This window comes from Chelonia mydas, chromosome 6 (assembly GCF_015237465.2).
Source record: "Chelonia mydas isolate rCheMyd1 chromosome 6, rCheMyd1.pri.v2, whole genome shotgun sequence".
NCBI classification, from domain to species: Eukaryota; Metazoa; Chordata; order Testudines; family Cheloniidae; genus Chelonia; species Chelonia mydas.
In genome coordinates, this window is record NC_051246.2 from 66,064,265 (window position 1) to 66,086,260 (window position 21,996).

Genomic DNA, 21,996 nt, shown 5'->3' on the forward strand with positions numbered 1-21,996 from the left:
TACATCGATTTAACGTTGCTAAATTCGACCTAAAGTCCTAGTGTAGACCAGAGCCGAGTGTGGAACCAGTGGAAACTCAAGGGGAGGGGTTTATACATAGGAGGAGTTGGAGTCAGTGTTGGAGACTCGGTGGTGGAGCAGCACAAGGCCCGGAAAGGTCTGCTATAGGGGTTGTATTCTAGGGATTTTGCCAATTTGTTGGATTTAAATTATAGGCTCCCTTCACCCCACTGGAGAAGAAGAGGACTGGAACTGCTGCAGACTGCAGATTAAGACTGTCACTGCAGAGCCACATAGGGAGTTTGAAGAGAGACCGTAGCTTGTTTCCTGGCCTTTAAGGAGGTTGCAGTCCCTACAGAGGATCAGGACACCATCCCACAGTGACTGAGAAGTGTAAATCCTCTCGGAGAAGAGCCCTAAGGGACTATATTTGTGTGTGTGTATGCATAATTATATTTGGTATTTGCAATTGTGATAGTAACAAGTACAAAAACTTGGGGAAACCCCCCTCGAAAGTGTTCTCTTTCAAGAGTTATTAGTGACCATGTTCATAGTGGTTTCAAGGGGTATAAGTAAACATATGTATTCACAATTGATATTTAGTAAATATTTTCCTTTAGAAATAGTGTGTCACTCTCCTATTGAAGATTTAACTCTGCATAACATATTAAGTCCTGATAAGGCTAAATTTTGGTGTGTACCACAGCAGAAAGGTACGCTGAGGTACTATACATGATGTTAGCATAGTGCTGTCTCCAAACTCATTACATACGCAGTCAGTGCTGTTGGATGTGCTATCAGCTGATGCTGAAGTATAAAGCCAAGGTTTTGAGTACTTGTGGTCATTAAATGACCTCAGGAAACTTTTTTTTTTTAAGAATATAGTTTTAATTCCCTTGTGCTGACCACATTCCCAGTTTGAGAAAATGGATTCTTCTTGTCAAAAATTGCCCATGTTGTTTGAGTTTCACACCATATCCCTTTTCACTTCCTGCCCTAACTCATTGTACAGAGTGCGATGCACTGACCAACAGATTTGACAATCTACCCCAGAGATGGTGAATTGGTTCCAATATTTTGTATTTCAATGTATCTGTGCTCTGAGATCTTTCTAGATGAAAGACCCTGCCACAATCACTGAGCTAACTGCAGCTCTGACCACTCTTGGTCTCTTCAAGAGCTCACCCTCTCAGACTTCTAACCGTCACCTCTCTCTTGGGGTGGAATCTTATGATTCTCCCATTTTCAGGCTGAGCCCTGGGCTGCAGTCCCCTGTGATTACCTCAGGAGATCTGACTTATCTTCAGCACCTGCAATCTGTCTCCTCTGGGAGCAATGACAGTGGTAACCTTAAAGCAACATTTCCTTCAAGCAAAGTATTTAGAACAAAATAATTTCAGATAAAATTTAAGGTAAATTCAGATAAAACAGATCTTAAAAGAATAAATGGTCTACATACTTGCCTGTCTTTCCCAAAGGCCATCTCAGTCTGTTCTACCTAGGAACAGCAGCCAATGGGAGCTGTGGGGGTGGTGTCTGTGAGTAGTGTGCAGAGCCTCCTGGCCACGCCTCCGCCGAGGGGCCGGACATACCAGACACTTCTGGGAGCCACGTGGAGCCAGGGCAGGCAGGGAACCTGCCTTAACTCTACTGTGCCACCGACCAGGAGTTGCCTGAGGTAAGCACTGCTCAGGCAGTGCCTGCATCCCAAACCCACTCCTACACTCCAATCCTCTGCCCCAGGTCAGAACCCCCTCCTGCACCCTAACTTCCACCCAACCCTCCCACCTGCACCCCAACCCTCTGCACCAGCCCTGAGGCCCCTCCCACACCCAAACTCCCCCCCAGAGCCTGCACCCCAAACTTCCTCCCACACCCCAACCATGAGCCCCCTTCCACACTCCAAACCCCTCAGCCGCAGCCTGGAGCCCCCTCCTCTATCCCAAGCCCTTCATCCTGGGCCCCATTCCAAAGCCCACACCCCCTCCCACACCCCAACCCCCTTCTCCAGCCCTGAGCCTGCTCCCACACTCCAAACCCCTGGGCCTCTGCCTGGAGCCCCATCCTACACCACAAACCTCTCATCCCCACCCCAGAGCCCGCACCCCCAGCTGGAGCCCTTACCTCTCCCACATCCCAAGCCCCTTCCCCAGCCCAGAGCCCCCTCCTGCACCCTGAACCCCTCATTTCTGGCCCCACCCTGGAGCCTGCACCCCCAGCTGGAGCCCTCACCCCCTCCCGCAGTCCAACCCCCTGCCCCAGCCCAGTGAAAGTGGAGTGAGGGAGGGGGGCTGGAGTGAGTGAGGGGCAGGGCCTCGGAGAAGGGGTGGGGCCTTGGGAAAGGGACAGGGCAGGGGCAGGGCAAGGGTGTTTGGTTTTGTGCAATTAGAGAGTTGTCAGCCCTCCTTTCCCTCACTGATACCAATCCTATTTTGAGGGCTGATCCTTCAAACCCTTACTTCTCCAAGTAGTCCTTACATGAGTTGAGTTCAGTGGGGCACGGGTAAGTAAAGATGGATGTATTGGACCCAGTACTTTTATTTACCTTGCATGCAGTAGGCTTCCAATGGAAGTCCTCCCTGTTTTTCTCCCAGATCCCCACCCCAGCACAAGCAATCGCTTCTTTTCAGAACAGCATCCTGAAGAGTTGCTTCAGGTCTCAACATTTCAGGTGCAATCAATGTAGCAGCCCACCTGAGTGATGTGCTTGCCTGCTCCACAGGGTCCCAGAGGCACCCAGCACAGGCAAAGGATGCACAGGAGGCAGGGCCTGCTTTAGTTTTCAGTGGTCTTCACACACCTCATTGTGGGCCTGAGGGGGGCTGAGCACTCAAAGTCCCATTGACTGCAGCTGGAGCTGCATGTTCTTGGCACTGTTCAGGGACAGGTCTAGAGAGAGATGTAAAGTAATGCAACAGAAGGGACTCAACGTAGAGAGAATAGGAACAGCATGCTGGGTTTGCCTACCCCGTCTAGATGTCACCAGCTTTCACTCTGATTTTACCAGTTCACAAAACTTATTAATATAATACTTCTAACTTCTTCTCTTTATCATTTGTTAGATGCTACCATCAATGTGCCCTCAGCACTGGGCAAGACAAAACCAAGGCAATCCCTCCTCAAAGATCTAACAATGTCAGAGACAAACAGAGAAGGCAGGATGCGGAATGCAGGAACTTGGAGCAACATTATGCTGTGGTTTCTTGTGAGCCCTGGGGAAGAAGCGTCTCTTGGAGGGACTTTGTGTGGGGTGGGCAATGGCTGGGGAACTGTTCCTTGGTGATGGAGTCGGAGGAGATGAATGGAGTGGTGAAGCTCTCCAGGGAGCAGCAGAAGGCGTAATGTGTCCCAAGTCCCAGAATTGGGATTGATGAGTTGTATAAGAGATTATTTTATTGCTGGCAATGGCCCTTTAAGGAAGAATGAGACTGGTGTCATGGACAATACCCATTCAAACCAGAGCGAGCATGTGAACCCTACCCACTGGCTTTCAGGCTGGCACAGAAAGGAAACCTCTCCAAATAGATGAGGAAGTCTGATTGGAGCTCACTGATTCACACCCACTCTGCTCACCTTGCCCCATGAGCCAATCAGAAGAACTCATGAGCAGACACAAGACTTTGGGGGCATGTGTCACAGAAACAAGCCTGGCAATTTGCAGACTGTCCCCTCTGACTCCGATCTGGGGCTCCTGAGTGTTCAGTGCAATAACCATCCTTACACCCTGGCTCTCACACAGATAATTAGGCTTGCTGCATTATTTCTGAGTGTGCGCACTCTCTCTCTCTCTCTCTCTCTCTCTCTCTCTGTATTCCTAGTCTGTAGCTCTATTCAGCCCTCTGACTCATGGGCTGAGACCTTTGCGCTCTCCGTAATGCATCACAAAGTGATACAAAATGAAGACACTTTCATCATCTCTGCATCGGAGGAGAATTATCGCCTGAGCACTGAGCAGTCCTGTTATTGATTTAAACCATAGCCTCAGTCTCTCTGTTGGAGTGGCTGGTAATGTCCTTCTGGGTCATTGCATTTAATTGGATTCCCTGAGCTGCCAGGCAAAGGGGGAGAGTTAGAATAAAATCCGTCTATGATGTTCACTTCAAAATCCAACTCTGTCTCCCCTTCTCCATCCATGGAACAGGCAGATTCGGATGTCTTGGATATCAGCACGAAAGTGCAGCTGTATGGCGTGCTCTGGAAGAGACCCTTTGGGAGGCAGTCTGCCAAATGGTCCAGGAGGTAAGATGCAGGATTTGGCTGTGATGAGGTGCAATCACTGCAGGACTCTGTCTGGTCAGTGGAAAATGCAAAGTTCAAGGGGGGAGGGGAGGGCTAGATAAGCAGCTAGACCCTCTGAGGGGTTGACAAGCTGGGGCAGAGAGGATAAAATTAGGTGTTCAATTAGATGGGTTTGGGTGAATCTCTGAAAGAGCCATTGGGTGAGCAGGGAAGGATACACAGGCAGGCTCCAAGTGGGATAGGGAGGGCTCAGAGGCAGGGGTTAGATTAGCAGTGTGAACCTCTGGGGACAGCTCCCCCATTCTGAGACTGCTGTACACACCGGGCATCTCAGCCAGTTTCCTTCTAGCCCTGCTTCACCCCTGTGCCATATACACATCACTTCAGCATTGGAACTGGTTCCAAATGTTAGTGTGATAATTGTGTGATAGCGGCCGAGGTTGCTTCTCTACCTTGTTCTGGAGTTGAGGCTTGATTCATTAGTGTTTGTAAAGCTCCTTGAGATGCTTGGCTAGTGTGTGTGTGTACTGCTGCCTTCTGGGGGGTGGAATCAGAACTGCTTCACTCTGAGTCATAGGTACTATACTGCTAACAGCAAAAAGAGATTCTCTTTCTGCTTCTGAAGAGGGAGAGTACAAGTTCTATCCCCACTGTTGCTATAAAGTTGGTATGGTGTGTTGCATACTGGTGACCAGGAAGTTTGCAGGTGGCTATACCTTTGTTACTTATTATCTGGGTAAAAGTATGTACTTTACTACAGAAGCAGTGGGTGGTTCTTTGTTTGTTTAAAGTTGATGTTATTTCAGTGTAAGTTTCCCTACATTTTTAAAAAATTTCCGGTGACCTTCAAACAACAAAAGGTGACTATTTACATATATATGCTCTTCTTATAACACTTCACACTTTTATTGCACCTTCTGTTTAAGGCTCTCAGTATGTTACACACTCAAACAGATTAAGCCTTTCAACACCACGAGAAGCAGGGAAATACCATTATCCGTCCGAATTGTGGTCTAACAGTTCAGATCTCGACCTGGCAGTCAGGAGACCTGTATTTCTCTCCTGCTACTGTCAGTGATTTGCTTTGTGATCTTATGCAAGTGACTTAACCTTTCTGAGTTTCAGCTTCCCCTTCTGTAAAAAGGAGATGACAGTTCTTCCCCAGAAAGGGGCTTTGTCACCACCTGTGGGAGAGCACTGTAAAAGGCAGAGTTATTTATTTATTTAGTCCCATTTTACAGGTGGGGAAACTGAGGCACACAGTGGTTAAGTCTTTTGCACAAGGCCCCCCCCCCACACACACACCTTTGTGTGTACTGCAACATTTTTCTGCAAACTGAGGCGTTATTTTCTGGGAGGTGCTTTGTGATAAGTAACCGCAGCTTCGCCTACATACATTTGTTACATGAATTATGTTTCAAAACAAACGTGATTGTGCTGCTGAAAAGAGCCAAGGATTGGTGTTTTCCCAGCAAGAGAGAATAACCAAGGGCAAGATCTCCTTCAAGGCAGATTAAAAAGAGTCCTTAACACGCTCATTTCCTCTCAATCAGAATCTCTTGCAACCAAACTGTCCAACTCTATCCGACGTTTGAGTCATTATTTATTTAACACTGTTCTATTCCTAGAAGTCACCCCCTTCGGCAGCGAGTTGTAAATATTTTAGTGATAGCAGGTGGCAAGAGGTGGGGGAGACGCTCATGAGACAGCAATGCGATGGGATGGAATGTTTGCTGCAGCTGGAACTCTGAGGTACTCTGGGAGAAAAGAAATGGGGAGGGATTTGGGCTTGGAAGGAGAGGAATTGATTGGGTATCCTGAAGTCAGGAGGCTGGGGTAAATGGTGAAAGGGAACAAGAGGAAGCCAGGAGGCATGAAGAGAATGGGGAGATGCGTGAGGGTATGGCTTCATGGCAGTTAGCGTGGGTGATTGCCACCTAGGTCTGAGCACCCAGGTTCACTTAGCCCGGGGGCAACTGGCCCCATTTCAAAGCCCTACTTGCATTACTGTGTCCTCACATTTCTGTACTTGCCCATGTGTATCTGTGGGCATAGCCCATGGTTCTTTGCACTGAGATGCTCTAGGATTCTTTTCCAGTCAGTTATGTCAACTGCAAGAGAAATTGTCTATCTTCTGCAGAGAACTGTGGGAGGGCTTTGGAGGACTGTCAGCACTTGGGTGACTTTTTTGCCTACATCCTCACTGCAAAGTGGGTGAGTTCCAGTGAATGAAAGTGAATCCCGGACTTTAACACCCCACTCTACCCAGCCGAGTAAGCTAGCTCAGTCTTAAAGGACTACCAACCCTGGGTCAGATGGTTTGCTGTGTGGTTGGTAGGGGGGTTGGGGCTAGAACCTGCATAAGAGCCTGGGCTGACTCTGGTGCAGTGAAGACATACCCTAGGAAGGAAAGGGAGACGCCTGGAAGTGAAGCATATGGAAGGCTGGGGCATAGGAGCAAGAGGTTACAGGGGACTTGAAAGCAAGGGGTGTGGAGTGGCACTGGGGTCCTGGAAGAAAAAAAGAGAGTTTGAGCAGGGGAAGGGAAGTCAGAGGAACCGTTGGAAGAAAATGGGACATAAACTTGCTGAGGCTTTCAGGTTCTGCAGCATGTTGAATCTTTCTCAGACTTTCCCAACCCGTGTTTCTTTTTGCTGTCTTCCCTCCTGCAAGCCTCGCAGTTTGGATGTGCATTTGCATCAGTGCACATTACAGATGGCAACTCCTTGCAGAGCTCTCAGGGCTTTTAACATGTCAGGATTTGCAGAGGGCTGGATTTTAAGATGCCGTGTCACCAGTTTCTGCTTAAAGATGCTAGCTCTTGAAGTTCTTGGTAGAACTAGCATTACTTTCTCAAGCACAGAAGGGTTTTACTGTGAAATCATCTCTTGCAGGCTTGTGTAAACTGATCATGATGAGGCTCAAGAAATAATCCACCCACCCCAGTATAACAAAACATGCTTGGTCAGGTATATTAGGTCAGAGGGTAGGGGGACTTAGTGTTTTGCATCTTAATTTAATTCAATGGATATTATTGGTCAATGCTGGAGACAGGTGACTTGATGCACTAGTGGTCTTGTTGATTATGGCGAAGCCTTTGTTGTTATGAAATCCTATTATTATTGTTTGTTTGTTACTATTATTTGCATTGCACCTTGCATAAAACCTAAAGGCCCATTCCCTGCCCTGAGGTGCCTACAACCTAAGTGAAGTATGACATCATGTGATGCGGGGAGAGACCAGATCAGGAGATGAGGGAAGAAGGTTTACACAGCTAAAGGTGCGCACCTGCTAGAGCTGCATGCTTCACGTGTTGGTTTCTGCTTTATAGGGTTGTACTAAGGTCATTGCTGGAGAGACTGGAAAGAAACGTATGTAGAGGGGGGGACTCAGGGATGTCCATGGGCTACTTCATCAGGCAGGTCACTCCGGGCACGGGCAACAACATTTTACTGATTGGTTGGGTGAAACTTTGGCTATGTCTACACGACACCACTTATAGAGGCGCAGTTGCCTCTTTGTAGCGTTTCTGGTGAAGATGCTCTAAGCTGACAGGAGAGAGCTCTCCCACTGGCATAATTAAACCATCCCCAGTGAGCAGCGGTAGCTATGTCAGTGGGAGAGCATCTCTCAGAGGGGTGTTTTTTTACACCCCTCAGCAACATAAGTTACACTGACAAAAGTGCTAGTGTAGACATAGCCTTAGACAAGTGGTTCTCAGCTGTGGTCCACCACTTGTTCAGAGAAAGCCCTTGGCGCACTGGGCCAGTTTGTTTACCTACTGCGTCCACAGGTTCGGCCGATCGCGGCTCCCACTGGCCGAGGTTCGCTGTGCCCATCCAATGGGGGCTGCGGGAAGCGGCTCAGGCCGAGGGATATGCTGGCCACCCTTCCTGCAGCCCCCATTGGTCTGGAGCAGCGAACCGCGGCCAGTGGGAGCCGCGAATGGCCGAACCTGCGGACGTGGCCGATAAACAAACCAGCCCAGCCCACCAGGGGCTTTCCCTGAACAAGCGGCGGACCACAGTTGAGAACCACTGCCTTACACAATAGCTGTGTGTGCACCTGCCTTGGCGCTATGGGCTGAATATTGTTTTCAGTAGGGCCGTGGAAGGTGGGGAGGAGAGATCTCAAAGACACTGAGCTTAGACAAGAACAGATTCAGAGGCAGCCTGAAGGAGTAGCTAAAAGCATGTGGCTGACCCCAGAAGAAACCTGCGGAGAGGTTTTTGGGTCAGGTTGCAGGCTGAAAACAGTGTTCTTGGTGCTGTGAGCAAAAGCAGCTCTTTCCCACTATTTGATTCCTTTTGAGTTCAGAGACACAGGAATTTGGTGCAATTTGATTTACAAAGAATGTACAGAGAAATACCTGACTACCACCAATTTCTGCTCCAACTGGAACACCCACCGGGCCCCCAACTTTGACTAGCTGCTCGGGTCAAACAGCAGCAGCCGGCATTTATACAGCACTTATCACCACGATGGCTGAGTGCCTCACTCACATTTGATTCATCCTTGCAACCCCCTCTGTGAGGCAGGGGAATATTCTCATCAAGCCTATATTGTAGACCAGAAGTTGAGAAACCAAAAGGCAAAGTGACTTGTCCAAGGTCAACCAGGAAATTATATTCCAGCATAAGGAACAGCCCAGATCTCCTGAGTCCCCTTTGCTGCCACTGGAGTGGAGTGTGGATGTGGATCCGGCCCTGAGCTGGTATGTATGAGGGGACTATAGTCCTGTTTCTGCAAACTCATATGTATGGGCAGGCCCTTGCACCTGCCCCCTGTCCTATTGACTTCAGTGGGGCTCTGTGGGGCTGCAGGGGTCCACCTGCACAGAGCTCCGTGCAGGATCAAGGCTCAGTCATACCTTGTATGGGGATGAACTTGATGATATCGAGCCCTGTCCCACAAGACACTGAGTGTCCTGACTTCCCTTTGAAGTTAGGTGGAGTAGGTGGCACTCAGCACCTGACAGGATCAGGACCCTCATTATTACAGTGGTAATAAACTCTTTCATGTTGTGGACCACTCCTTCAGAAGGACCTTCTCATGCACCATCTCCTGCTCCACCCCCAATGACACCTTCTTCCAGGAAATGTAATATCCCAGTGGTAAGGAGTTAGGATAAATTCAATGCAATGAGTGCACGGGCAGTTACCTACCTCCACCTTGTACCTCTGCTGTTTATTTACTCTCTACGTATAAAGGGCTTTAGATCTATTAGGACCAAATTTACCCTCTTTCCAGCAGTGCTCAATGCCCCAGTCTTCCCAGACAACAGATGCTTTTTGGCTCTGTCCTTTTCTGTGGTTTGCTACCTCTCACTTTGAATCATGGTTGAATTTACAACAAAGAAACAGTTGATTAAGGGAGCCGTGAAGCTGCTGCACAGGATGCAAAAAATTTTGTTTGGAGTCTAGTTGGCCTAAACAGTCTCTGGAGGTTTGTTAGAAGCGCTGCATCTAGTAGAAACTGTCGTTGCTTGAAGACCAACACAGGTTCCATCTTTGTTGCAGAATCAGCTGTGTGGGCCACCTGGAAATATTTATTTTGCAGATCACCAGCCCTTTATGGACCACACTTTGAGAATCACTGCTCTAATGGGATCTCATGTCTGATTACTATGGGGCAGGGCAGATGGGGTTCCTATTTGGTGATTCCACATGTGGAATTTGACATACAATTCACCTTTTTGCCACAGAAATGTGTTCAAGCATCCAAGATTTCATTTTTTAAAAATTCTGGTCCTTGTGGTTCTGAAAATAATCTTGAGAACAGAATATGTAGACTGTAGCAGTTTTTTCTTCCTGAATTTGCAGACAGCCTGAAATAATAGTTTGGAGAGGTGTGAACTGCCCCTAGGCGTCTCAATGAGTTATTAACTCTACAACTCTGAGATCCAGTTTCTACATGGTTAACTATTTCCCTTATCTCTGTCACAAACAACCCTCTCCTGGAGGAGAATTTACTATTAAAATAAACAGAAGGGACAGAGAACTGATTTTATTATTAATTTTTCATATTTAATTAAAAACTTCAATTTTAAATGTAAAGGAAGATGCCTCAGAGCTCCCAGCCTGCTGCACCAGAGAGCTGCAGAGCCCAGGGACCTTGTCAAAGAAAGTAGGTCTAACTGGCTGCAGAGTGCAGGGGGACTTGGGAGTAATAATTAACACCTTTTATGTTGGAACGCTGATGATAATAGCCACCTTCCACCTCATCTAGACCCTGTGCAGTTGTTATAGCCAGATACCATAGAGCCAATTTGGGTGGAGGGGCAAACAGGGTTAAAAAGCAAGTAGGGGGAGACCTTCCGAAGTCAGAGCATCATTTGTAGCAGAGTGTCAGCAAATGTTGGATGCGGGCCAGCTGGAAAAACAAGTTTTCCTAGATGAGTTCCCTTAGTTAGCATTTTATTATGCAGCCCTCCCATCACTCTCCATATGTTCATACACCACACTGCCCTCCCCACCTCCTGTCTCATCATCAACAGCGGAAATGCTCTTTCCTGCCCTGGGACTATCAAAGACAGGGGTTGGAATGGAGCAAACACAGATTAATGGTAATTAATCCATCTACCAGTATAAGGAGGAATTCAGCTTCTAACCCCTGAAGAATCTTCATTGACCATACCCGGCTCCATCAAACTAAGTGCTTGTGACTGAATGAGTTTAGGGACAGGGAGCTGGGGCATGTGGACCAAATCCTGCAGTGCTGGCTTAGGCAAAATTCCTGTTGAAGTCAATGAGAGCTTTGCCTCTATAAAGACTACTGGATTTGGCCATGTGTGTATAAATGAGCGAGAATGGACCTGATTCTCCACTGCTTTGCCCCTGGTGTAGCCATTTACATAAGATCAGAACAGTAGCAACTTACGCTCACTTTGCACAGGTGTAAATAACTGCTGAGGGTACAAGGCAGTGGAGAATCAGGTGAAGACTCCTGCAGAGATCAGAGGGCTATAGGGAAAAACAGCAGAGAAAAGGGCTGTCTCAATCTACCAACCTATACTGTGGCAAAGCCCAGGTTATTTCATTTGGTTGCTTGTCTCTGTTACTGATCCAGAGTGGCTGGGGGAGGTCTGGTACTGGAACAAGGCTGACAGCCTGAGTTCATCTGTCATTATTGTGACATCTGTGTGCTGTGCTTTGTATAAGCAATAATCTGAAGTGATATTTGCAGCATCCTCTCCAGCCAGGAGGAGAGGGAGAGATTAATGCCTCGGGCAATGCAACGTCTTTCAGTGGAAAAGAGCTCCCTTCCCAGCAGCCCCCTGAGAGAGAAGCAGCAGTCTTGGTTCCCTGACTGGACACTGCTGGTGCTTTTGACTGGTCAAGTCCAAGTTGGGTGACTGCTGTGGTACAGAGCAACTTTGGAAAGAAATTTCTGCTGCCTGACTTGTGATTTCCCCCCTCTTCTCCCTGCAGCTGCTTATTCCTCCCATGGTTCCCAACTAGCAGCTCAACCCCTTTCCCTGCCATGGACACTACAACACTAATGCCGACGGCAGGAGTGGAGCCAGAGTGAAATGCACAAGACCTATCCCTGCACTGAGGGGCTCATCTGCAGGAGAGCAGGGCAGGAGCGTGTGTCCTTTTCATCCCCATCTCCAGCATTATGTGTATGCTCCCTGCAGCCTGACCATCCTGCTACCACCTGCTGAGCAACCAGACCCCTGCCCAGGACTCCAGGCCTCCCAATACCTCCAACAAGTAAATCGATCCTCTCCTGCCTGCTGAAGGTGGCTGAGCAGACCCAGGGAAGAGGCAGTCAGGGTCCCAGGCTGTTGCTGAGCTGGAATGCACATGGAGCAATTAGGAGGGAGTACCAAGTCTTGCTTGCCCTAGGGAGCTAATACTGAGGTTGCACATGGCCTGGTTTCCAGCAGGATGGCTACTACAGGTACTGGCAGCTCAGAAAAAACAGTGGCAATGAGAATGTTTATTCCCAGGGGACTGAAGGGATTAGAAGCGATGAAGAGGCTTTCCCAGCTTAGCTTGCCTGTCTGACTCCTGCCTAGGGCTCTGGCCCTGCAGGTGGTAGCACGTGGGCAGCTTGCTGTGTCCATGTGGAGCCCCTTGCAATAGATGGGGCTCTGTGTAGGGGCAGCAGCCCACTGTGCTCTAACTATTGCAGGATCGAGGCCTAAGCTGGCAGCGTCTGCAGGCTGTTACCATCTCACACCTATTTGGTGATCTACAAGGAACGAAATTGAGGGCCAGGGGGTGTCTCAATCCAACTCCTAGTGGACAAATGTGAGCTCCCCATCCAAAACCCACCACCACTGACTGGCACCGTGTTGGCCATTTCAGCAGAGGTCAAGGTCGTTAATGGGCCTTGGAGATTGAACTCCCCTCTCCTCGTTGGACATGGTCCCTCCAGCTCCGGAGTCAGGTTTGAGCGGAAGCGGGGTTGAGAAGTGCTGCTGTTCCTGTAGCTGCTCTGTGGATAAACAGAAGCCATCAGTCTTCAGCGCTCTCATCAGCTCTGAAAATCACAGGCAACCTGCATGGTGATTTTTTTTTAAAAAGTGTTACTTAAAAGCACACTGTGGATGTCCAAATGTATACGCCGCAAGGACTGATTTTCACTGTGTGGCTGCCCTGAAAAGGACTGCCACAGCGGGCTCCCCGCCCTGGAGGGAGAGAGAAAAATGTTCATCAAAAGCCCGCCCTTCCTGGTGTGTTATTTCCGTGATCTGTGCACCTGTTCCCCATAGCATGGCCTTCACTGCGATCTCCTTCTCCAGCTGAAACTCACCAGCATATAAGACAGACAAAGAAAACCTATATCTATCCCGAGGGGCAGAAGAAATTACAGGTGCTGCCGCCTCTGAGTTAACTTGTTTTTCAGGCCGCCACTGTCCAAGTATTCCTGAGATAGCCTCAGGGAATGCCAATCATACTGGTCCAGCATCTGGGACTTGCTGTATTTAATCCTGGACCAGTGCCAAAAAAGCACTGCGAGACTAAAGCCCCAGTGATGGTTTTAAAGTCTAATGATCCTGATACTTAGTGTGTGGCACGTTATCACCTCAAAACACTTCGCAGACATTCACTAACCAACCTCATTAGCCATCAGTGCTAGAAAAAAGGCACTTTGTCAGCAGAGATCAGGGGCCTCAGCTTCTGAATGGGATGTAGCTTTGCTTTCTGACCCTAGAAATGCCTCTGACCTTCACCTGAGTCCCATAATTCTGATTACTATAATTTCTTCTCCTTCCCTACTTTAATTGCAACATGATTTCAGCAGCTGTTACCTTGAGATTGGCTGGAGCTAGAAACAAATATGACAGCTGGAACCAATCTGAGAGCTGGGCATGCGGATTCCAAGTGACATAAAACAACCGGGTCAAATTGTTCTTTCAGTGAAATTGATGTGCAAGGGGAATCTGGCTTGCTGAGCCTAATTCAACCCTGGTGTAACGCAAGTGAATTCAGTAAAGTCACACTAGGGAGAAATCTAGCCAATTGTTTCTGACATTCGTAGTATGGGCCTAACGCTGGAGATAGGATTTTAGGGACTCATCTGCTGTAACCTACAAGGGTGGATTTAAAAGAGAGGTTCTGCAGGCAAATGGCATGAGGGGCCCAATGGCAGAGTGTTACATTTGGGGGATAGGGAGGCAAAGAGCCCAGGGTGACTAAACAGATGCAAAGGGTGAATGTTTCCATTGTGCAATATTTCCTGCTTTTCGTTTGTTCCATGCTCTTCTCTCCTGTCCCTCACCTTCCCTTTCGTTCTCCTGCCAGTCTGTCTGTCTCCCTTCCTGCTCCTCCCACAATCTTGTCCTGTCTCCCCACCACCCCCTCTTTCCCTCCCATTCCCCAAGATGCCCCTACCTTACTTCCTATGCTCATTCTGTGTCTCTCAGCTCTCTGCTGGGTGTCTCTCTCACAGCCCCCAGGCTTCTCTGGGTCTTTCGCTCCCCTCTTCACACTGCCTTAGCCATCCTCCCCTTCAGGGTCTCTCAGGGTCCTTCCATAGTGATGTGATGACTGTGTTCTAGAGGCCAACGATTATAAAGTGGCAATCTTATTGATGATAGCCTCCCTTGTAGGGAGAGACCATGAGATATGCATGTAACATTTCATGAGGTGCCCATCAATAGTTCAGGTTTGAAATGGTTTTCTTTTCCTTTATTATTATTCATGTGTATTATTGTATTATTTATCATTGAATTCTATTTCATTTATTTATAATTCCAAATCCCCCTGGATTCTGCCAACCTCTCGGAGGCCAGGACTTTAATCCCCCAGAAGCACAGCGCTGCTCAGAACTCAACTCTGTTTTCTCAGAGCAAAATCTAAATCATAGGGATTATTGGGAGCACTAAGCAGCCGAAAAACTAATACTATAGAGCTTGGATTTAAAGGAGGGGGCTCTGCTGACTTTTATTAATTATATGTACATAACAATAAAATGTCCTTACTTGTATTGCAAATAACACCTGATGTTGAAACTGAAATAATTTTTAAAAAATTTAATGTACTTTTCACCATTTACACTGTTTGCTGCTTGCATTTTTCTTAGTGCAATAGACCACTCCATTTTGTATTTGTGGGTAGTCAGTTTCACATTCTGATTTCCATGCGCTAGCAGAGTGCTGCAGCGTTTGAGTTGCAAGCCCTACAGGAGAAGATATGTTTAATATATATTTTTTTAAAATTGTTGCAGAAGTGGTGCGAGATCCAAATCAGGCATCGAGTCCTCACACTGCTAGACACTGTAGAAACTTGTAATAAAAAGACAGCCCCTGTGTGATGGGTTGGATCACAGAAACCCCCTTTTGGACTGCCACCTGATGTGCCGAGACTACCTCTGAGCCCGTTTTCCCTGCCAGCTTGGGACTTCAGTGCCCTGCCTGGTTTGAGTTAGACACTCTAGCCTGCTACAAACACAGACCCAGGTCTGAACAACGTCCCTCAAAAACTGCAGGCTTAACTGAAAACAGTTTAAGCGTTCCTGTCTCCAACACTCAGATGCCCAGCTCCCAATGGGGTCTAAACCCCAAATAAATCCGTTTTACCCACTATAAAGCTTACAGAGGGTAAACTCATAAATTGTCCGCCCTCTATAACGCTGATAGAGAGATATGCACAGCTGTTTCCCCTCCAGGTATTAATACATACTCTGGGTTAATTAATAAGTAAAAAGTGATTTTATTAAATACAAAAAGTAGGATTTAAGTGGTTCCAAACTTAGACAGAACAAAGTGAATTACCAAGCAAAATAAAATAAAACACCCAAATCTAAGCCTAATACATTAAGAAACTGATTACAGATGAAATCTCACCCTCAGAGATGTTTCAGTAAGCTTCTATCATAGACTCGACACCTTCCTAGTCTGGGCCCAATCCTTTCCCCTGGTACAATCCTTATTCCAGCTCAGGTGATAGCTAGGGGATTTCTCATGATTGCAGCCCCCTTTGTTCTGTTCCACCCCTTATATAGCTTTGGCACAAAGCGGGAATCTTTTGTCTCTCTGGGTCCCCACCTCTCCTCCTAAATGGAAAAGCACCAGGTTTAAGATGGATTCCAGTACCAGGACCCCAAGCCTTCATTCCTCCCAGCCTGGCTCATAGAAAGGCCTGCCTGCAAACAGAGCCATCCACAGTCAATTGTCCTGGTTCATGGGAGCCATCAAGCTTCCAAACCACCATTAATGGCCCACACTTTGCATAACTACAATAGTCCCTCAGAGTTCTATTTCATATTTCTAGTTGCAGACACAAGAATGATACATACATACATACAAATAGGATGACCACACTCGTAGATTATAAGCTTTGTAACGATACCTTACAAGACATCTTTTGCATGAAGCATATTCCAGATACATTATATTCACACTCATTTGCATATTTTCATAAAATCATGTAGAGTGCAACGTCACACCCTGACCTAAAGAGCTTACAGTCTGGGTTAATGATCAAGGGTAACAGGTGGATGAAACAAACAAAAAGCTAGGATGCTGGCATGCAGTGGAGAGGAACAAAAGACTGGGGCAAAGAGCTTTGGGATCAAAACGAGCTAGTCAGCTGGTATGGATATTTCTGATGTCTTGCCTGGGCACCATGACAGGGCACTTTAGAGTTAACAAAGTAGAATGAATCCCTGGGTGCCAGCAGGTCTGGAGCTGCTGCAGCAGTAAATGCTGATGCATTTTCCATTAGTGTAAATGTATTGGAAAATCCCATCACTCAGAGGTGAAACCTAAATGGAACCACTGCATCAGGAGGGGTTCACACAGAGCCATGTTCAGCTTTGGCAAATGGGCTTTGATCTTTTTTGAAACAGTAATGGCAAAGAGTGCTAGAGGCATGGGGATGTCTCAGCCCCCTCCCTTCTCTGAGTCTCTCAGTCCCTCCCCGTGCTGTCCCCAGGGATTAGTATAAACCCTGGTCCCTGACATGGGTCAGGAGGTAACTCATGGGATACACCTGAGGTTTCTAGAGACACCTGTGAGGGTGTTGTCAAGATCCACTGAAAGTGCGGTGAGCCAGCTGGGCAGTCCAGCATCTAGCACATCTTGGGCATAACTTTAACACAATAATAATCATTACCAGGATAAGCCTGAGATCTTTAGAAACACTGAGGGAAGAGAAAATATTTAGTCCTTTGTCATTTCTCACTGGCCTCAGGACTGAGATTTTCCAGTTTCAAGATATTTCTTATGCCACTTCTTGTGCAGTTTAATTTAATCTCACTCAGTGAAGGCCCTTGTTTTTTCTAATTCTAATTTGCAGGTAGCCTACTAAATGCTTGCACTCCAAGCACAAGAGAGAAGAGCCTAGTAAGAAGAGCAGCGAAGATATTAAATGAGCAACTTTAGAAAACAGTTCAGAGGTCAGCACCGAGGTACTGTGCTGGTTCTGTGAGCGCGTGTGCTAACTGCCTTGCCCATACATCACCATCTGTTAGCTAGTGTACAACAAAGCATTGACAGTGGCTACAGATCAGGCCAGCCATCGCTTTACCAGCTGGAGGAATGGTGTTGCTAAGGCTCCTCTGAGGAGTAAGTTGAGAAATTAGTAACTGCTTGGAGGGGACCAGGTGCATGAGAATGAAGCGGTGGTCAACAGGTTCTGTTCAGATGATTTGTTGTAGAGGGAGCTACGACCCTTCTTTGACCCTATGATCAGTGAGTTTACCCTGAGTGGTGCTCTTAGATCTAGAAAGATACTGCTGGGCTGAGTGCAGGAGCAGGTGCTTGTGTGGGGAACAGAATGCGGAGCAGCCAGCCAGGCCTGAGGCTCTGGGAGTGTGAATCAAAAGGGCTATGTTCTGCTGACGCAGCAAACTGCCTTCACCTTGCCTAACTCTGGAAATGCACACAGTCCAAAATATACTCCTGGGCAGGAGTGGCTGGAGTCTGAGGTTTGGCAAGCCTCTCAAACTGTTTGTTATGTTCACAAAACTTTTGGGTGTAAAGCCAGGGCACTGACCCACTGGCCATTGTTAAAGATGACATGGCACTTTTCAGAAGATGAAGCGCTGACCAAATTCTGAGCTGGATAATTACATTCTGCCTCATTCAAAATTCCCTCTGCAATTTCAGTGCGGTAGGAGATTATTGTTTACTTGGTGTCTTAAACGGCTGCATAGTGTTGCTGGGCTGTCCTGTACTAGGACACGGCTGCTTAGTTCCACCTGATAGACGTCTGCATTGCAGTGGTGGGCAGAGTGTGTTAAATGGGAGCTGCCATTCTGGATCAGAGTTATTGTCCATCTAGCCCGGTATCTGGTCTCTGATACTGGCCAGCACCCGATGCTTCAGAGGAAGGTGCAAGAATTGTTCAAAGAATGCAGTTATTAATTATTATTATTATTAATTATTATTTAACAGGCCTATGATGCTAGGGCTCCTCTCCTCTTTACACTAGAGGGAGGGGGTAAAATGGGGCCCAGCTGGATCCACCCCTTCCCCAGCACAGAACCGTGTAGGGGAGACCCCACACACAGTGTGAGGGCAGTAGTGTCCAGGGGGTGCCTCCCCCATGTGTCTTTGGGAAAAAACCACAGAGAGAATCCAGCCTGACTCCAGCTGGCAGGTGCAGAAGAGGCCAAAGCAGGGACCTCTGGACATTCAAAGAACTTTCTACGGTGTTGACTGGGCTTTCTCTGTCCCTGTCCTGATTGGCTGTTTGCTCTAAACCTTCTTCCCCCACCCCCAGTCTCTTACCCTCAGCTTCACTCCATACCTGCCCCTCTCACCTTCTCCTTCCCTGTCCCATCCCCCTCACCTCTACCCTTCCCGTCTCTTTTTTTCCATTTAGTTGATCCCCTCCTAACACCCTCCCCCGCAATAAAATCAGTCCTGGCACTAACAGGCCATTTGCTGCCATCACATTATTCACTCTGTCTGTGTCCTGTCCCTTCCTCCATCCTATGTTTGTCTTGACTATTTAGATTGTAAGCTCGTCAGGGGAGGGACTGTGTGTTGCTCTCTGTCTGTACAGCACCTAGCACAATGGGTCCCCATCTTGTTTGGCTCTTAGGCACTACTATAATAAACATTATTATTCATAAAAAACAGTATGGGATTAGCCTGCCCATAGGGGGAAGTTTCTTCCTGACCCCTCTCTGTTAGTGGCTGGTTTATGCCCTGACACGTGAGGTTATAACGCTTCTCATTTTTTTAATCCTGTCTAATGGAACTCAGGAATATTTTCATTATTCATATAAACATCTAATTCTTTTTTTGAACTTTACTAAGCTCTTGGCCTCCAGACCTTGCGATAGTGACTTCCATAGGTGTGTTTTGCAAAATGTGTAAAAACATATTTCCTCTTATCAGTTTCAAATTTGTTGCCTTTCATTTTCGTCAAGGATCCCCTGGTTCTTGTATAAGGAAAGGCTTACCTTCTTTGTGCCACTAATTATTTTTTAAACCTCTGTCATGTCCCCACTAAATCTGCTCTTTGTATGGCAGTCTTTCCATGCCTCTTATCACTGGACCCCTTCTATTTCTGTTATGTCCCATGTGAGCTAGAAGAGAACTCAGCATACCAGAGAGAGTACCATCGCTTTATAAAAGGGCCTTCTGATACTTTCAGCATTATTTTCTATCTCATTCTTTATATATGTTAACAAACATGCTAAAAGGAAATAAAATACATTCAAAAAATAAATAAAGCCCTGTAATAAACAAATCAACAAATAAAGCAACCAAAAAATACCCAGTCAGAGGGGATTTTCCCCCCAAAAGGAGAAAAGCTAGAGATTCCATTAAGTCCACTAGGGATTTTGCTGTTCTGACTGTTGCGTCACATTGATCCCAGGGTATTGTTGAGCCATCCAGTGACGCTTCCCTCCCACCACCCACCTCAACCACCTCTACCGGCCTCTTTCCTGAGTTGTTACATTTAAATTTGAACTGCTCATATGGCAATTAATTATTCCTTACAATGTATATTGCTTACCATGGTTTTCAACACTGGATTCCATCTGCTATCATGTTGTCCTTTCCCTTAAGTTTGGCGGGTCCCTTGGAAGTTCCTCACAGGTTTCTCTAGATTTGACTGATCTACATAATGTTGTGTTGCAATTTTTGCCACTTCACTGTTCACCCCTTTTTTGCAGCTTATTGATAAATGTACTGAAGAACACCAGTCCTAAGACCAGATCCTCAGCTGGTATAAAGGGTCATAACTTCTCCCCTGGTATGAAATGTTGGGCCTATGTTTTACCATGTTGAAAATTGACCATTTAACCCTGTTCTTTGTGTTTTGTTTCGTAGCCAGCTTCTGCACACTGCAGTACCTTATCTCTTAACTCATGGATTCCTAAACAGAGGGAGGCTTTTGTCAACAGCATTTTGAAAGTCCCAAAAAATTACAACTGGTGCTCCTTCATTCACAATTTTGAGGCAATGCTCAAAGAATTCTAATAGATCAGGGAGGCCTGATTTTTCCTTTACAGAAGCTGTGATGTTTTGCGCCTATTATACCATGTTCATCTGGGTATAGTGAAACCTAACCAAACAGGGCAAGAAAGAGTTAATGTGATACATATTTCAGAGACTTTATTTCCTTTGTATTTCCGGATGACAAAGAATGACAACTTTGCCGGGATCTCTGCTTAGTAATTCCTGGGAAACTATCTTCCATTCGTTAGTGGAGTGAGCACAGGACAGGGCAGGGCAAAAGGAATTTTGAAGTTCTAATCCCACTTCTAATGCTGATTCACCGGGTCAACTTCACTACTAGCATATACTACTACAACTCTATTGTCCTTGACAGTGGCCAACCCACTTATCCCAAGCATAAATTTGAGTTGCCTAATGACCTGGAGCAAGTCACTTGACCTCTCTTTGCCTAGGTTTTTCCATGTATAGAATGGAAATAATAAAACCTCGCAGCTGAGAGAGCTGTTGTAAGGGTAAATTAGGTAATGTTTGTTCAGTGCTCTGATGAAATAAGTGCTTTTTAAAGGATGACTATTAGTAGGAATTTATTGCTTTCCTCCTCTTCCCCCTTTTAGGTTCTTCATCATCAAGGAGAGTTTTCTGCTTTACTATTCTGAGAGTGAAAAGAAGAGCTTTGAAAGCAATAAGTACTTCAATATCCATCCCAAGGTGAGCACCCCCCAGCTATTTCCTCTCTGACTCCACCTGGCCTCTCACAGGCACCTGGAGATCATAACAGGCAGGTTCTCTGACTCCAGCCTTGTAATTAGATCCAGAGGAACCTCCAAGAAGCATGGGGACATGGATTAACCTCTTCTGAAAACTAAAATTAATTCAGGTTCCCCACTACCACACCAGCTGCTTGGCAGGGTATAAATCTAACATGATACTGGATTTATACCCTGCCTTGTTTTAGCGATTTTCTCATCATACCATCGATCCTGCAGCCACTTGAATAGCCTCTGCGAGGCTAGCCTGCTAATCAGGAAGTTTATTGCTTTACTCATCATCACTAATTGTAATTAATTCATAGTCACATATGCGGATTAGAAGCCCACTAAACCACACACCTGCAGCGTAGGGAAGAGGACTCAGGATCTTTCAGCTCCCTGGGCTTTATCACCTGAGCTGAAGCAGAATGTGTATTTCTGTTAGTGATATTAGTCTTATTCTCTGTGGATCTCCAGCTTCTCCAGGACAACACAATCGCATGCACTTCAGCAGGTCTGATTCCATCCAGCACTGGGTAGCAGTGACACACTAGCCCTGGATGCATTATGTACGTGGGAAACAGAATCATGTAGGGAAATAAAATGGGGGGGGCTACACGTGAGGACACTCCCTCCTCATTTTAGCTCTTGTCGTTATGCTCTCCAGGAGAACTTTTAGACCATTGGGAAGATCTGCACATCCCTGATAAAACAGCTCCTGTTCCCTGTTGCCTACGTATCCCAGCCACCAATCTCCCAGCTCAGGTGGACGGGATGAGACTCTCTTTGATGTGAGCGAACACCTCTTTTTAGTCAGCTCCAGGGAGTTCCCCTGGGTGATGTGAGGCACTCCTGCTTCTCAGGATCTCAACATACTGCCTCCATGATGCTTCCTGCGCAGGGGAAGAGCCAGCAGCAAAAACTGGGGCTAGGAATCAGTGTCCAGTTCCTGACGTTTATTGTTTATAGTTATGCCTTGTAGTAAAACTTCACTGACCCGTTCAAATTCTCTGGTTCATCGCTAGGGCGTCATACCTCTGGCCGGCTGCATCGTGGAAGCCAAAGAAGAGCCCAACATGCCTTTTGCCATGAAGATCTCCCATGAGGACTTCCATGTGCGTGAACTTTTCCCTT

At 46.9% G+C, this 21,996-nt stretch overlaps 1 protein-coding gene across 2 annotated transcripts in view; it reads left to right on the forward strand.

Moving 5' to 3' along the window:
- Positions 1-4,081: 4,081 nt before the first annotated feature.
- Positions 4,082-21,996, forward strand: part of PLEKHD1 (pleckstrin homology and coiled-coil domain containing D1) — a 46,252-nt gene continuing 28,337 nt past the window's right edge. The window contains exons 1-4 of one of the 2 annotated variants that reach the window (XM_037898610.2): positions 4,108-4,239; positions 16,992-17,103; positions 20,728-20,821; positions 21,888-21,977. In XM_037898610.2, coding sequence (XP_037754538.1) covers positions 21,939-21,977 — 39 coding nt within the window. In that variant the 5' untranslated portion in view covers positions 4,108-4,239; positions 16,992-17,103; positions 20,728-20,821; positions 21,888-21,938. Of the gene's footprint in view, positions 4,240-16,991; positions 17,104-20,727; positions 20,822-21,887; positions 21,978-21,996 lie in introns of both variants that reach the window. The other variant, XM_037898609.2, reaches the window with a different exon arrangement.